The 17602-nt window shown below is 45.7% G+C and overlaps 1 protein-coding gene across 2 annotated transcripts in view; it reads right to left on the reverse strand.

Moving 5' to 3' along the window:
• The window catches only part of PTPN14 (protein tyrosine phosphatase non-receptor type 14), a 205035-nt gene that overhangs the window by 44076 nt on the left and 143357 nt on the right, over positions 1-17602 (reverse strand). For both annotated transcript variants that reach the window (XM_055419075.2, XM_055419073.2), the window contains exons 8-13: positions 15724-15812; positions 12536-12623; positions 11673-11755; positions 8775-8832; positions 5530-5608; positions 700-2165 (exon numbers count right to left, since the gene is read on the reverse strand). In XM_055419075.2, the coding sequence (XP_055275050.2) occupies positions 700-2165; positions 5530-5608; positions 8775-8832; positions 11673-11755; positions 12536-12623; positions 15724-15812 (1863 nt within the window). The remainder of the gene's footprint in view (positions 1-699; positions 2166-5529; positions 5609-8774; positions 8833-11672; positions 11756-12535; positions 12624-15723; positions 15813-17602) is intronic.

Genomic DNA, 17602 nt, shown 5'->3' on the forward strand with positions numbered 1-17602 from the left:
CACGTGTGAGTTCTCGATAGAGTAAGCTCAATGGTGAATTCAAGCTCAACCGTATGCTTCTGAATTTACTATAATTTTCGTAGATTTGTGCTGACCATCTATTGAAAGAAGTCCTGAAAATGAAACTGGACACAGCATGGTCAACACTGATGAGCAGTCCTGACATCCAGATCTACACAGAAAGCTGTGCTTTGAAGGGAGGCTGCTCTTTCAATATCTAACTGGGGAAAAACTGCTTTCCCCAGAAAAAAACCAAAACGCCAGGAGATGGAGGAAGGTGAGCTCCTGGCATCTCAGGCAATGGGAAATCTGACCCTGAATATATATACCAAAATGCTGGCTTAGACACTGATCTCAATACCACATACCTGTAAGATCCTAAATTTGTCATAGCACTTTGCCCCAAGCAGGCCTATGAGAAGCCATGAATGAGAATGGAAGGAGCCAAAAAAAAACACTAAGTTTTGTGAAACGAAACTCTACCTGTTTAAAATGCAAGTGACTTTTAAATTCTATCACATGTTTAAATCCTCCCATATTCCCTGATCAGCCTCACGCTTTCTTCCGTGCCCAGAGGAGGGAGGTGTGCCTGAATCCCCGAAAAGGAGCAGAGAGGGTGCTCCAGGGTGGGGGGCAGGGGGGAGGCAGCCCCTTTAACCGACCCTCTAAAGGTGCCCCCTGGGAGAGGCGGCCACTTACCCGAATCATCATCTCTCTCTCGATAATGCTGTCCTCCAGGGAAAACATTTCGGACACAGGTCTCTCCTTGACAGGCTCTTTCTTGACCCGCTCCTTCACGCTGGTCAGGTCGGGCTCCGAGATGGATGGTCCGAGAGAGGCCCCGTTGACGGCCAGCTGGTCGGCCCGGGAGACGCTGATGGCCTTGGCGGGCCCATGCCGCAGCATCCTGGCCCGGGCCACGGCAGGAGGCAGGCACACCTGTTCCTGCCGCAGCGCCCCGTTGCTCACGCTCTTCCGGGGCCCGGGGTACTCGGGTGGCGGCTTGTTCGGAATCCGGGCCAAGGCGGCCTGTAGCTGGGCGCTGTACTCCACCTTCTCCCGGAGCACGGGGATCTGGGGCACCGGGTCGGGAGCCTCCTCCTCCTCCTCCTCGCTCTCGCTGCTGTGGATCAGCATGGTGGCATCCGAGAAAGTCTTCTTGTGGTGGTACTGGGGGAGCTGGGGGCCCTCCTCGGGAGGCCCCGGCTCCCGCAGGGTGTTGCGGCGGGCCATGGGGATGTTGAGCGACTTCAGGGCCATGGCTTCCATGCCCCGCACCATGCTGCTCATCGCCTCCAGGCTGTGGCGCTTGTGCGAGGCGCCGTGGTGCTTGGTGGCCGTGAGGGGCTCGCTCACCTCCTGGAGGGACTGGTGCACCACCGGGGAGCTGTCCTCCTGGAAGGTCTTCACGGACAGCTGAACCTTGCGGGTCACCAGGTCGGGGCTGCTGCCGCTGACGTACTTGTGGCGGTGGCTGGCGAGGTCTGGCGTGCTGGTGGCCGGCCGCGGCCGGGGGTAGGGGGGCGGCGGCCGGAAGAGATAGTTTTTGAGTGCGTGGGCCGCGCTGTAGCTGTGGGCGCCCTGCAGCTGCATGTTGGCCAGCTCCGGGGTGCTCACCGTGTGTGAGATGGCGCTGGGCCCCCCCGGCTTGCTCGGCACCATGGTATTCGTGGGGTTGAGCTGGTCTGACGGGCTGACCAGTTTGTTTGCGTAGCCCCCCTGGGGCCCGTAGGGGATCGTGTAGGGGTGCCTCTCCCGCATCTCGGGCTGGCTGTACACCAGGTCCTCTGGCTGGTTGTAGGCGTGGGTGTTGATGATGTTGAGGTTTCGCAGGGACTGGCTCTGGCTGTCCGTGTGCATGACGCCCCTCTTCATCTGCCGCATGACCGTCTCATAATCGGGTGTGGGCCGGTAGGATGGCACGATGATGGCGCTGTGCCGGTGGCTGGGGATGTAGTCCGCCCGCATGATGTCACTCCCGGGGATGCTGAGGTTGGAAGAGACGGGAGAAGCCTGGATGAAGCTTTGGGAGCAGCTGAGGGAGTTGACGCTGTGAACGCTACACACGCTGCCGCCGTTGGCTACGGTTCCATTCAAATAACTTAAGTCCAGGCTGTTGTGTGAGTTGCAATACAAGGCTTCCTCATTCCCATGGAAGATGCTGTCTGCAAGAAGTCAAACAGAGGCCCATGAACCTCCACGCCATCCTGCTTCCATCGAGTTGGTCCTCACACTCGTGGGGGTAATTTTTAACTCACAGAAGTCATAAAAAGGGAAATCCCATGGTTTCCACCCACATAGGCCATAGAAAAAAACAGCAATTTCTTGGGCAAGATGCCAACATACTGAAAGAATATTTTAAAGCACACTATAAAGAAACAGTGAATCTAAACAAATGAAGACAGGTACATATGGAACTGTCGTCATCTGGGTTAAGTTCTTGATTTGGCCTGAATTTTTAAATCAGGTACCAACAACGGTCCTCACACTGGGAGACCGGTCCCTCTTGTGCAGGGTTCAGTGACAGAACTGGATATTTGGGCCAGAAAGTGAAGAACTTTGAGTTCTTGGAGCTGATCTTCCTGACTGCAATGGAAAAACTCCCTGTATCCAAGGGACTGCCGAGCATCAATCAAGACACAAGGCAAGTTAACATACTCAGGATGTCAGCAAGCATGGCTACTTCGTTCTGATCAGCAACCAGCGGAAGGCAAAATACGACTCAGGAGTGTAATTTTAGCCACTGTCTAAAACCCGCCGCCAGACTTGGTTTCATCACCTATATCAATGTCACATTGAAATTATTAATACTTTAAACAGGTACCTAAAGAGATAAAAGATAGCGAAGGACAGGGAGGCCTGGCGAGCTGCAGTCCATGGGGTCACAAAGAGTCAGACACGACTTAGCAACTGAACAACAGCAACAACAAAGACATAACAAGCAGATTTCTCAAGTCAGGACCATTCTGTGCATCCAGCGTTCCTTTAACACACACACAGACACACAGACACACACACAGACACACACATAACAAGCAGATTTCTCAAGTCAGGACCATTCTGTGCATCCAGCGTTCCTTTAACACACACACAGACACACACACACAGACACACACACACAGACACACACACACACAAATAAACACACACACATAACAAGCAGATTTCTCAAGTCAGGACCATTCTGTGCATCCAGCGTTCCTTTAACACACACACACACACACACACACACAGACACACACACACACAGACACACACATAACAAGCAGATTTCTCAAGTCAGGACCATTCTGTGCATCCAGCGTTCCTTTAACAAACACACAGACACACACACACACACACACAGACACACACATAACAAGCAGATTTCTCAAGTCAGGACCATTCTGTGCATCCAGCGATCCTTTAACACACACACAGACACACACACAGACACATACATAACAAGCAGATTTCTCAAGTCAGGACCATTCTGTGCATCCAGCATTCCTTTAACACACACACAGACACACACACAGACACACACACACAGACACACACATAACAAGCAGATTTCTAAAGTCAGGACCATTCTGTGCATCCAGCGTTCCCTTAACACACACACAGACACACACACACACACACAGACACACACATAACAAGCAGATTTCTCAAGTCAGGACCATTCTGTGCATCCAGTGTTCCTTTAACACACACACACACACACACACTCAGGACCATTCTATGCATCCAGCGTTCCTTTAACACACACACACACATTCTATGCATCCAGCATTCCTTTAACACACACACACACACACACACATTCTATGCATCCAGCATTCCTTTAACACACACACATTCTATGCATCCAACGTTCCTTTAACACACACACACATTCTATGCATCCAGCGTTCCTTTAACACACACACACACACACACACACACACACACATTCTATGCATCCAGCGTTCCTTTAACACACACACACACACACATTCTATGCATCCAGCATTCCTTTAACACACACACACACACACATTCTATGCAACCAGCGTTCCTTTAACACACACATACACACACATTCTATGCATCCAGCGTTCCTTTAACACACACATACACACACATTCTATGCATCCAGCGTTCCTTTAACACACACACACACACACACACACATTCTATGCAACCAGCGTTCCTTTAACACACACACACACACACATTCTATGCATCCAGCGTTCCTTTAACACACACACACACACACCACCGACCATTTTATGCATCCAGCGTTCCTTTAACACACACACACACACACACCCTCGGGAGGCAAGCTCTTACAAACACAGTTTTCTGTGGGCAAAATATATTCGTGTGTACACTATAGATTTAAGCATGAGTGCAGTAGAGTAATTCAAAGGCAGAGAAGGTTAAAAAACAGAAAAGGTGACTGAAAATACTCGGCTGCCTAAAGAGGAGAGGTTGGAACACAGACACAGTGAGATGACAGAGGCAAGGAAGGCCGGAGAGCGAGAACACCGCATTTATCCACCTCTAGTGGGGTTTGGTGCCTTCCCATAGAAGCAGGGTAACTTGCCAATCTGCTTCTAAAGAGTAGTGTTTTATTAAATTACGTCATCTTGATGATCTTAATTTCCAGGCTTGCACTTTGACAGTGCAAGGATTCAGAAGCGCGTGCGGGCGATAACACAGAAATGAATTATCCTTTACCCCACTGTCAACAGCCAGTGTTTCCCCATTGGTTTTCTAAGATGCAGTAACTGAAATGATCACGGAGCACTGGCTCCAGAATTAAGACACTGATTTTCACATCCAAGCTCCTCCAATACCCTTTCTGTATCCCAGTTTCTATAGCAAATGGAAATAACGACATCAATAGTACCTGTCTCCTAGGTTTATTTTGAGGATGAAATGAGACAATACAGTGCAAGTACTTAGAACAGCGCTTAAGGAAAAGAATTGCTCTATAAATGCTCATCGTTAGACCATTTTTATTGAAATGGGTATTTTTTTCCCCATACATTTTGCAGGGGCGTGTTTAGAGAGACGAGGACTAAACAGTTTAACAAGTGCACTGAGAAAGAGACTGGGGGTCAGGTGGCAAATGAGAGCTAAAATGAGGGGCCAAGATTATGAGTGTGTTTCTTTCAATTACTCTGGACGCCTGTGTTCTCGGTCACCATGAAAACCTGGCTGACTGTTACAAGCTCTCTGACCCTGGCAAGGAAGGTGAAGAGTCTTCTGCTGGGCTTAGCTGTCACTCTCTTCTCTAACCCACTTTCGAGGATGAGGAGGAAGAGAAAGGAACTCGCCTTCTGTCTTCCCCCAACTCCTTCCGCACGCAATTCTGGGGAAGTTTTCGTCTCAGGGGTAAATGGTATTCCGTGACTCTCACAAATCCCAAAATTCTGCCATTCAGACCATGACAAAGTTAAAATAAAAGTATTGCTGTCACCTAAAACAAAATAATCTCAGCACTGATCCCCAGTACTCAAATTGAGGTCTTAAGAAGGGACAGCAGCAAGCCAGCGTTACCTTGAGAAGTGTGTGTTTCCGAGTAGTGTTCGCCACACTGGACATGCATGGGAGGCAGGATATAGGGCTGTTGCCGGGGCTGAAACAGAGAACACAGCACACGTGGCAGGTCCCGCACCGAAGTGCTCACCAGCGCCAGCCCGAGCACCCAATGGGCCGCACTGCTCATCCCTGCGAGGAGACATGTGAGGGACTCTCTGCCCTCCCACCTCAGCCCAACCGCTGCTGAGCACCTGCAGCCTCAGCTCATCACCAGCCTCGGACTGCAGACACGCAAAGCGGGGAATGGGAGGCTGGTTCACGGTGAGAGAGAGGCTGCAATCAGCATGAAGGGACTTCATTATAGCCTATTTTCGAACACCCTTGCAAAGTTCCCAGTGCCATTTTTCAAAGGAATAACTCAGAACATGAATATTATTATGTTCCACCTAAAACATGAGAGTCAGGGAGAAGCCTGTTTCCTTCTATTCAAAACTGGGGCCCTCCTAAAGACACAAGCTTGTATCTATCTGCATAGCTGTACCTGTGACCTAAGTTCACATTGCCACAACGACCTATAACAGGGGTGAGGGAGTGTTGAGCTGGGCCCACTTGCAAACATATATAAAATCTGAAATGGGGACCCATAACAGTAAGTGTGCAATTCCCAAGACCACTTACTGACCCTCCCCCATTGCAGAACCAAATGTGGAAAGGTCTTGCAGAGAACCTTGCAGGTGCAATCACCTACCCTTTCAGTGAAGACTCACTGCCATAAGACTCAAACATGGCCATTTACACTCAATCTGAATAACTGCGTGTTGCAGAGGAGGGCAAAACTCTTAGAGAAAACACCAAAATGCTTAGACAGTTTTGCAATTTGGGGAGCCGACAAAGGAAATATGATTAGTTTCTAATGTGGTCTAGAGGAAGTCATTTAATCTCAGTAGGTCTCAGTTTCCTGTCAATCAAATCAGTCTCCTCCTTCCAACATTATCCATTTTATTTAGATATTGGGGTTCCAAGTAAAAATATGTTTGAGGAAAGAGTTGTAATGCTAAAAAATAAACTTTAAGCTTGTAAACAACCAAACCGGATGGTCTCTTATATTTCTATTTGATTATCCTTAAATTTGTCTTATAGACGTTGGTTTAAATATTACTGCTTTGGGACAGAAGTTGAGATCAAGCCAAAAAACCATACAAACCCAGCAGGGGTCATACTTTCTCAGCATCCCTAGACTGAAGAACACTGGGCAGTATGAAGCTGGGTTGATAACTCATCTACTATTTCCTTTCCTGCAAATAATGTTTACATATCAAAAGAGCAAATAAAGAAGATATAATGACCAGAAATCCAAAAATTAAAGGGAATCAGAGGAGAAGAAATAAAGAATTGAAACCAATCTAATACAGTAGTTAAGGGTATCAGTTCTTCTAAACATCCCCAAATCTCTCTTTGGCTGATCTTTGACTAGCAGTTTAAAAACCCTTTTCCTCTTTTTGGTAACACCGAATTCAACTCAGCTTTTTCCATGACTGGATAGCCAGTTTTCAGGTCAACAAAAAAATACAAAAAAAAAAAAAAAACAAAACCAAAAACCCAGCAGGGAAGGATTCATACAAGAGAATAGAAATACACAGCAAGGCAAAGTTGGCTCACCCTGCCTTCTCTTGCTTTAATTTTTTTAAAAAGAAAAATCCTACAAGTAAGTGACTGTTTATGGACATAAGTGTATAAGCAATACAAGTGAGAAGTAATAATAGCAATCTTCCAAATACCATTTCAGGATTGCATTATTTATTCTATCTCTTTATATATTTCAGTGTATTATTCTATTTCTTTCCAGATCTGCTAAGACAACAACAAATTAGATGCCACAATATAGGAGCCAGAGGAGCAAGAGAAAAACAACCGCCCAGAACCCTGGTTATCAGCTAGGAAACCCAAAGGCGACAATGTTATCTGGCTTTCCTCTCACTCATCCCAAGGAACGCTTGCTGACACGGTTTAATCCTAAACGGCAGAGGAAAGGGAGAAACCAGGAACCTGGCTTCCTGCAGATTATCTGCATCCGAATGAAACAGGAAAGCCTCTGCATCTTCTCCAGATAATCAGGATGCGATCAAATCACAAGATAGCCCTGAAACACTCTGCTTCCCCTGGCATTTCATGGACACATGAACATTTATCTCACTAGTAAAGATGTGTGGACTCTAAGGAAAGGAAAAGGGAAATAATATCAACAAAGGAGAAGAATAAAGACAACAAGGCCAGGAGGAAATCCGTTGCTGCTTCAGGGGAGAAGCCCAAACCAACCCACTACATCTCCAAGGGCTTTCTGTGAGAGATCGTGCATTGACACAGATAATTAATAGTATTTACATGGGTTCTCAGGAATTATTAAGTGATAATAAGATGTCCAAACTCTAGAATTCTAAGAATTCATGTGAATGCATTTTCCAGAAAAAAAAAAAATTCCTTAAATAGTTCCTTTTAAATGACAGGTTAAAGATGTCCTATAGGATATATATCATGTATAAAGAAAAATTTTATTCTCCCATCAATTCAAAGGAACTCTTCACCTACAGACATTTAAAGGTCATGTGTTTATTTTGATTTTGTGTAAAATAAATCGTAACCTAGAATAAGTTATTTCCTTATTCACATGACAATGAGTTGTTTCCTTATTCATATGAGGATAGCAGTTTTTTGTGGTTTTTTTTAAGGCTAACAGTAGGTAGAAAAGTACCTCAACTCACATTCTGTTGACCTTAAAATTAGAAAATTAATTAACCTTAATTTTCTTCCCCACTAAATAATTCTACCTGAGACCATCAACTAGACTCCTTCAATATTTTCTTCAAGTAGTCATTTTCTGACTAGTTTATTAAACTGTCCATGGCAGTGGATACAAAAGAATTTGCAGAGACTATAACTGATGACACGTCTAAATGTGCAAAAATCAGGAACAGGGATAAAGCAAGTGGAAAAAAAAACATACACACAGTAAGCTGCATGCTGAGGGACTAAGATCTCATCGGCCTGGAATAAGACTCCCGGGGTGAACCTGGGGTCACATTTAGAGAAGGGATGGCCGTGGGTGCGCACACCCCATCTGCAGAGCAGACGGATGTCCTTCTCTGTTCTCACCAGATCTTACCTGGTCATGATGCCCTGGCCACCCCTCCCCTCAAAATCAACCACAGAAGGACACGTGAACCCCAGCGGTCGGAGGACTTGATCACCGAAGATGTCATACATACCAGGGAGGACCGGCTCCAGGTGGGCTGGCGTCTGATAGGGGGTGGAGAATTGGATTGTCTATATGAAAAGTTGAGAAAAATGAGGATGGTTATTCTTATTTACCATGTATAAGATGACCTGATAGATGAGGGAGGGGAAGATGAGAAGAGAGGAAAGCAGACAAAATGGGTTAAGAATTACAGTAGAACAGGAACTTCCCTGGTGGTACAGTGGGTAAGAACTCCCCTCCCAGTGCAGGAGACACAGGTTCAATGCCTGGTCCGGGAAGATCCCACATGCCGAGGAGCAATGAAGCGAGTACAGCACAAGTACTGAGCCCTCGCTCGGGAGCCCTCGAGCTGCAACCACTGAAGCCCATGCACCCAGAGCCTGTGCTCTGCAAAAAGAGAAGCTGCCACAAAGAGAAGCCTGTGCAGTGTAATGAAGAGTAGCCCCCAGATTGCCACAGGGAGAGAAAGTCTGAGAGCAACGAAGAAGATCCAACCAACCTGCACATCAAACAAATAAGAACTATGGTGAAACAAACATAGTTTCTATTTCTGGTTGGTGAAGCCAAGACAATTTTAATTTCCTTTTTTGTTCTTGTTTTATTTGCCAAATGTCTGGAATATATGATATTTTATAATGTTTTACAAAGTAATATGAAAAGAATGAGGCTTCTTTCTAAAGACGAATTACAAGGGAAATAAAAAATCAGTGAGCATCTTTTAGAGGTCAGAGAACAGAGACGTCTGGAGAAGGATGCTGCTCAGATGATGCTGATCTTATAAACTCCAGAGAGCTATCCCGAGCCTTCATGTAGCCCATGGTGATACTCTGCAACTGCACAGAGTTTACTTTCTATGTAGGGGGTGAGGGTGTTTTAGAGAGTCCCAGTTTTCATCAGATATGAGAATAGGAACCTCCCACACCTGGTTAGGAAAAAGAAAGGAATGGTTATTACAGAAGTACGAAGGAGGACAGAGTTTCCTTAATTTTCAGTCTAATATGTGATGCTCACTTGTATAAGAAGAAAGGGACACAAAAGAAATACAAATACCCAGAAAATTTTATAATAAAGCCACTTGCTAAGATATGATCAAACAAGAAGACTACTGTGATATTTACTTCTCAAAATAGTTTTCTTCTTAAACCCACCCTACAGAAGTCAACTACAGAACTCTTGTTAATTCAAAGACATCTCAACAAATAAAAGGCAGTAGCAGAAAACTGCAAAGATGTGACCTACAGGGAATCTGTTCAAAAGGATGGTGTGTGTGTGTGAGCATGCAAAGGAATGGTGTGTGTGCATGCACAAAAGAATGGTGTGTGTGTGCATGCACACGTGCATGCAAAAGAAGTGTGTGTGCAAAAGAATGGTGTGTGTGTGCATGCACACGTGTGCAAAAGAAGTGTGTGAGCAAAAGAATGGTGTGTGTGTGCGCATGCAAAAGAATGGCGTGCGTGCAAAAAGAATGGTGTGTGTGTGCAAAAGAATGGTGTATGTGTGCAAGAGTGGTGCGTGTGCAAAAGAATGGTGTGTGTGTGTGTGCACAAGAGCATGTGTGTGCACATGTGCATTCATAACATAGACATAGCTGTTTAAATCGCTGCTCCTGAATCAGTGCTCTTCTGTCTACATTTGCAAACTTTGTTTGCAGACCTTATAGAGTCATCCTTCAATATCCAAGGAGGAGTGGTTCCAAGACCCCCTCAGATACCAAAATCCACCGATGCTTTTGTGTAAAATGGCATAGGATTTGCATATAACCAATGCACATCCTCCTACATACTTTAAATCATCTCAGGCTACCCATAATACCTAATATAATGTAAACAGTTGCCATACAAAGGAAATTCAAGCTTTGCTTTTTGGAACTTTCTGGAATTTTTTAAAAATATTTTGATCCACAGTGGGTTGAATCCACAGCACAGATACAGAGGGCTGACTGACTGTACTATCAAATATACTTTCAGACTCCAAGAGTGACCAGTGGCAGAGACTGGCTTAAAAGAGTCTCCATCACGTAGGGAAAAAAGTCTGCCAGGACCTGATCCTCCAGTTTTAAAGCAGTGCCTTCTACAGCAGGATCTGCTCTAGGACAGAGTTTTCACACTCTTGGATGTGTCCACTGGGGAAGCGGGAAAGCAGTTCTTCTCTTGCATTTACATCCCGGAAGTTCTTTGAAACAAAATTAAGCACCTTGGGCGCCCCAACTGCTGAGGTACTCTGCTGAGGAACGTCTTTTGAAGGCAACAAGAGGAAATTCAGCGATAGCATGAGCCAGACACACTCTATCCAAGGTCAGGTCACGGTTAAGTTCTCTCATCAGACTCTCTTTATCATCCCCATTTCCAAATTAAATTGAAAACACACACATGGATCTGTGACATCTATTAGTGTCTTCCAAGTCTTCCTCTAATTACCCTGGCCTCTCATTTACAGGCGGGTGACTTGACCCAGAAGCACACACAGGGTTAGCCAACTGTGTGAGCGCCACGGGGCTGAGGATGACAGCAGCTTCTTCTCTTTCAAGTTGGCTCATCACTCTGCTACACACTTCTGAACACACGTTACATCCGACACGAAGGGGCGCCCTGGCAAATTGGGAACCTCTCGGCTCCTCCAAACTCATGGCGGAGGTTGGAAAGGCACTGATGTTGGCCACTCTGTCCAGGAAGTCAAGCATTCACAGTCAATTTGCAAATCATTTTCCCCCTAGGCATATAGGCGACACCAGACAGTCTTCATCATTAAAGTTCTTTCCCTCCTGCCTGGCTTCAGCTTGCCCCTTTAGCTTCTACAAGGAATGAGGTGAAAGAGTGAGCAGAAAAGGTGATCTACAACACGCCAAAAGCATAAGAATTTAAGCTGGAACAAGCCATCCAGGGAGCAGGTGGATGAACTGTTTACTTACTCGGTGCAGATTTTGTTTTGTTTGTAAAATTTGTGCCGCGTAGCAAACAATCGAGATATGTACTTGGCATTTTCGATATCATCCTTGGAAAAGAAGAAATGGGGAAAACATAAACATTTATTTGTATTTGTATTTTACTATGATTCCTCTGGGCAGGGACATGTCCCTTCCTCCCTTCACGTCAGGCACAAAATAGCCCCCTGAGCCACAAAACAACAAGCTGAAATTCAGCGGCGGTCATGTTGATAAAGCCCACCCAAGGATGTCAGATGATACTGCCTGCTAGAGAACCTTTATGTCCATGGCACTGGGGTTACACTGGTGATCTGGTGTGTCTTTACATCATGCCAAACCAAGTGTTTGGCAAATCAATAAATGAATCAAGGCAGAGGGTGGCATGGATATCTAGATCATTCAGTTAGAGGCAGAAAGGTACGTGAATTGCCCTGGTTCTCAAGGAGGCACTCAACAGAAAGGCAATCACCAGTTTGCTTCAGATCAGCCTTGGGCTGTGATGGCAAAGAAAATCCAAATAAGCCAACGAAAGAAAATTACCGCGCCATATCATCAGAGGTGACTAGTGAAGGGCATGCCAGACACTGCGATCCAGCACAAATAAGGCTGGTGGAGGAACGCAAGGCCTAGAGTAAAACTTAGCTTGGAACCCTGGCATTGTGAGCATCGGGTCACCAACACCCCTTGGAAATGAGTGATGGCAGCACCAGGCACGTAATGGAAAGTTATGGGTCTGATAGACTATTTATTCTCTTATGACATGGAGACCAAGGAAAGCACATTAGGAGCTGAGAAGTCAGACAGTGAGCTGCCTGTGGGACCAGGCCTTCACTGTCTGTTCTGTTTACCGTGTGAAAGAGGGCGGTCTCCTCTTTGTTGACGAGCTCCACCAGGATAGTCGACTTGTTGTGGGTGATGTTTCCCATGTCATTCCACCTACGCAGAAGAAACCCCGCAGTGTTTGCCCAAAGACTTTCCAGACATTTATGACAGCACAGGATGGTCATCTGCTATTACTGAGCCTCACTTTACAAATGATGGTTTAGCTGTATTTTTAAATGCTAAACGTTTCTTCCTTCAAAGCAGAAATGGAAATAAAATGTAATATGCATCTACTTAAACAGCTACATACCATCTCAACGTTGCTGTTTGATAAAGTACACTTTCCCTTATGAGCTAGGAGAAAAATATGCAAGAGACTTCTGCTGCCTAGCTTTTCATATTTCCAGATGGACAAAGTCTTTCCCATGAACACCATTTTCAATGCTGGGAGAGCAGGTCATTTTAAAAGTCATGTGTGGAGTTCCCAGGAGGTCCAGTGATTAGGAGTCCAGCCTTTCACTGCTGTGTGCCCAGGATCACCCCTGGTTGGGAACTAAGACCCCACAAGTCACACAGGGCAGCAAAAAATAATAATAATAAATTATGTATTTTCAGGAACTGAGGCTGAAGAATCCACAGAGATTCTGTGTTGCAATGTACACTACAGATTTGATTCTGCCTCTTAGAAAAAATGCTGAGTGAATGTTTAATGTGTCTACATTTTTGTGATCTAAACATACACACACACACATACACACACACACATTTCCTTCCCTTTCCTCACGGAGATCTGACCTAAAATGAGATACACAGAGTTCCACCAGACAAGGGAAGGTAAAGCTCCTGCATCCCATTCTATTTAGAGCCAGTTTCTAATCATCTCTTATACTACCTGCCCTTCACTCTGCTCCCCAACCTACAATTCCCTGCCCACTGCCTTTTCCTTTCCATCCTGCTTTTTTTTTTAACTTAAAAAAATTTTTTTGACCATGTTGTGGCAGAATGAGGGATCTTAGTCCCCCAACCATGGATCCAACTCGCACCCCCTGTAGTAGAAGTTCAGTCTTAACTGCTGGACTACCATGGAAGTCCCCTTCCATCCTGTGTTTGCTCACTGCACTCCCACCTCTGCCTGCATGATTCCTTTAAGACCCAGAAGCGGCCACCTTCTCCAGGAAGTCTTTCCTCATTCCAAACCACCTACACGCCAGGAAAGAGCCGGGTGTAGTCCTCTATCCGTCACCACATTGTATCACAGTGCTTTATGTCTGTGATCAGATTCCTAACTAAACCAAACTCAACCATAGGACCCGTGCCTTGGGCAGAGATTCTGCGCGCTTTATCTCTGTACTCCATGGACCGAGTACATCTGGTACAGAGCATACAATAGATGCTTGCTGAAATAATGAAAAGTAATGATGTTGCCTCCTCTCTGTATAAAGGCCAGTTCTTTTATCAGCTATCTAGGTAGACAAGTTTCCCACTTTGGAGATGAGGCAATTCGGGCCAAAGGGGAGGAATTAGCCTTATTCAGGATGCACTCTATCGATCCCTTCCAGGTTTTCCTCCAACGTCCCTTCTATTACCCCAATGTCATCTGTGTTTATATACATCTACAGGTACTCTGCAAGCTGTCTGCTGACTGATATTCCATAAGATCACATCTACAGCTGCATGCTCCTTGCTGAGGGTCTCGAAAGAAAAAAGATATTTGATATTCTCTGGCTCCATTCCCTCAAATCGACGGCCAAAATTCTGGATCTACTCCTCACTCCATCATGTGACTTCACCTTCGCGAAGGATACTATAGTAGCAGTAAATTCATATCTTATAAGGGTTTCAAGGCATATGCTAAAGGAAGCAGGCTGGAAGCAGTTCCCAGGGAAACTGAACAAAACCTGTGAAGGGCTTATTATGATCAGTGAACTTTCAAACTGCTATTTTTGATTTAATCCAGAGAGCCAGAATGCAAAATCTATGTGCTTCTCTTCTCTGGACTCAAGCACTGATTTAGCTGTAGAGAACTGTGTGGGCAAAAGGCCTGGAAGCTTCACCTGGGCATAAAAATACAGCTCCGACTCTGCCCATATTTATATATTTTGCTCAGTTCGTTGCAGGTATGTGAGTCCTGCAACATGTCCCAAAGTCAAAAACATGTCCCAAAATCAAAAAGCTTATTTTGCAGTCCCAAAGCGCCCTCTCTCAACTTCTCCTTCAATAATGTCTCTAATCAAAGAGCAAAAGAAAACAAATGGACAAAAATAATGGCAGGGTGGGGATCTAGGAAAACAAAAGCCAGTTAGGAAGCTTTTAATGGGAAAACTTTCTCAGAATGACCTGCAGTAACTGCTGATCCAACAAGTACACGGCCGGCCAAGAATTTACTTCCAGAAGGTGGACCAGCTCTGCCACTAAGAGCCGTCTCTGACCATCTTCCCTGGACATGCAGCTCTGCCTGCCAGATGCACACGCAGGAGCGCGGCTTTTCCCGTAAATAACAGGCCACACTGCCCTCATAAATGAAAGCGAGCATGCAGTTTTTCGGACTTTGACACTAGCATGGGATCTGTGGGCATCAACACAAGGCAAGCTCGTGGACCTGTAATGTAGGGGCCACCCTGTCACTTCCCTACACTGTTTCCAATCCTTACAAATGGAAAAGACAGCCGAAGGATCAAAGTAATAACAAAGGACCAAGGTCTTTTCATTAATGATAACAAACGTTGATTTTTCAAAACACACTTTCACAAAGAGCCCTCTTTCTTGTTTGCACCGTTATAGCACACAGCATTAGGCAAAGGGCTCGCTGGGCAATGGATGGAAGCCGGGTTGGATTTAATGACTGGTCATGAGTAATCTGGGCAAAGGTGATCCTGCAGGAGCTTCATGCCTAAAGAGCCCATTTCTAACCAGACTCATAGAACTTGGTTCCACGCTTTTGGCTCAGTGGGTGTTCAACTACGCACTTCTTGGAGTCCGTGGAAAGAAAGAGCATTCTCCATCCCCCGCCCCCAAACACACCCCCGGGGAAAGTGAGAGGAATTTCTCCATAACCACTTAAACCCTGCAGAGGGGGCTGATCTTATTAGAGTTGAGAAAAGCTCAACTCTTAACCCACGGTCTGGCTCTTAACCCATCCGTATAACTTCCAGACTCCATGGGGTTTGCGAGAGCACCTCCAGGGGCAAAGGAGAAAGGAGACGAATCAGACTACCTGTAGATTACTGCTTGTCTTCCGATTCTGTTCCTCACGAAAATTCCCAGAAAGAAAATGCCCAGGTGCACACTGTTTCCATGATTGTCCTGCGCAAGATCAACAAGAGATGGTTGTGATGAGAACATCCCAGCGGCCTGGGAGCCTCCCCATGGGGAGCACACCCCGTTTCTCGCCCACAAGTGGGATGAACCACAGACGGCATCGGGGCGACGAGGCACCTGAAGGGAGGCCCCACTGCACGTCCTAAGGGGTCACACAGATACGTTTTCTTCTTTTATCTCAATTTGTCACATTTCCTGTTGAAGAAAGAATTTTAGGATTTTTCTCAGATTGGTTGGCAGTTAATATCTCTTTCATGAGCATCTATTAATATCTTTTTTAACCCTAGCTTTTGTTTTTTTTTTAATCAAAATTACATGTGCATACATTTTGATTATATATGCATACTGTATATGGACAATTACACAGGCACATAATTTGAGGAACTGAATATTCTTCAGATCTTGTTTAAAGCAGCCAGCAGCAGACCCAGCCCCACCATTTCCTCTCCTTTAAAGGCTTCCACTTCTATCACTTAAAGCCCTAGAGTGTGTCTATTTGCATCCACCATGCTTGGCCTTCCAATTTAGAACCTCATGTTCCTCAGTGCTGGGATATTTTCTTAAATTACTACCTTCTGTTTCCCCCGTTCACTCTTTTCAGAACTCCCATTATCCAGATGCTAACATCTGGGCTGGCCCTCCAATTTTATCTCCTGCCTCCCACGTTCCATAACTTTGGGTTTTTGGGTGAGACTTTTCTTTCTCTTCTAAGCTATCCATTAAGTTTACCATTCTGATATCATATTGTAAATTTCTGAGAGTTTTTATTTTCTGAATGTTCTCTTTTAAAAGCAATCTATTCCTTCAATGAGGTAATATATAATATATATATAAATACCTATACATATATATGTAAAAATCCCTGAAGCTCACAGTGTGAGGGATGGGGGAATCCTTCAACCTGCAGAATCTCTGCCTCTTTCAGGATGCTTCATCCTCATTGCACTGACCTCTGTTATTCCTATTGGGACAACCCTGAGGGGTGTATGATCAGGTATATATTCACACTCCAGAGTGGGAAGCTAAACACTGGCTGGGACCTTTGTGAGTACAGGAAGGGCACATGGACTATAAGCTTCACTGTTGGGCAATCTGCTGGGCCCTGTCTGGAAGAGGCCAGGGGTCTTGTCTTCAGTCCGGTCTCTTGGTCCAGTCAGGTGCCTCCAACCTCCTGCCTGGGAAAGCATAACCCAGCTTCCAGTGTTCTTGAGAGCAGAGCGGGAGCAAGACTCAGCATCCAGTGAGCAAACTGTCACCCAGCCCCCTGCTTTCACTTGGGAGGCATCCTCTTTGTGGAGTGAGGGGAGAGACACGCCCCACTCAGCCTAAGAAAGGAAAGATAAACCCCTACCTTCCTCGGAATACCCATTTAAGACACAAAGACCTCCTTCTCAAGGACCTCTGCTCAACCCGCCTCCCCAAAACTTTCCATTAATGTAGGAATCTTCTCACAGAGACAGAGAAAGGGAAAGACAACCGCTGACGGCAAAAGCTGGGCAAGAAAGAACTAGGGAGGAGGGAGGGGGCCTCAGTAACTACAAGGCGTTTAAAGGTAAGTCACACGATCAAAAAGAGTCCATGTGGGAAAAGAAGACAAGCAAAGTAGGGACGGGAAGAAAAGGGAAAATTCTGTGGAAAGACTTCCCTGGGGACGCTGCCAGGAGGCGGGTGCAGAGGTCGAGGGGGATGGATGGGGACGCGGGAGGAGCAGGCCACCAGCGTGGGACAACGGAAAAAACACAGGCCAGACACCCATTAGAACGGCACATGCAGCT

The sequence above is a fragment of the Moschus berezovskii genome, chromosome 17, assembly GCF_049115385.1.
Source record: "Moschus berezovskii isolate FMDL1 chromosome 17, NW_MosBer_1.0, whole genome shotgun sequence".
Classification (NCBI taxonomy): Eukaryota; Metazoa; Chordata; class Mammalia; order Artiodactyla; family Moschidae; genus Moschus; species Moschus berezovskii.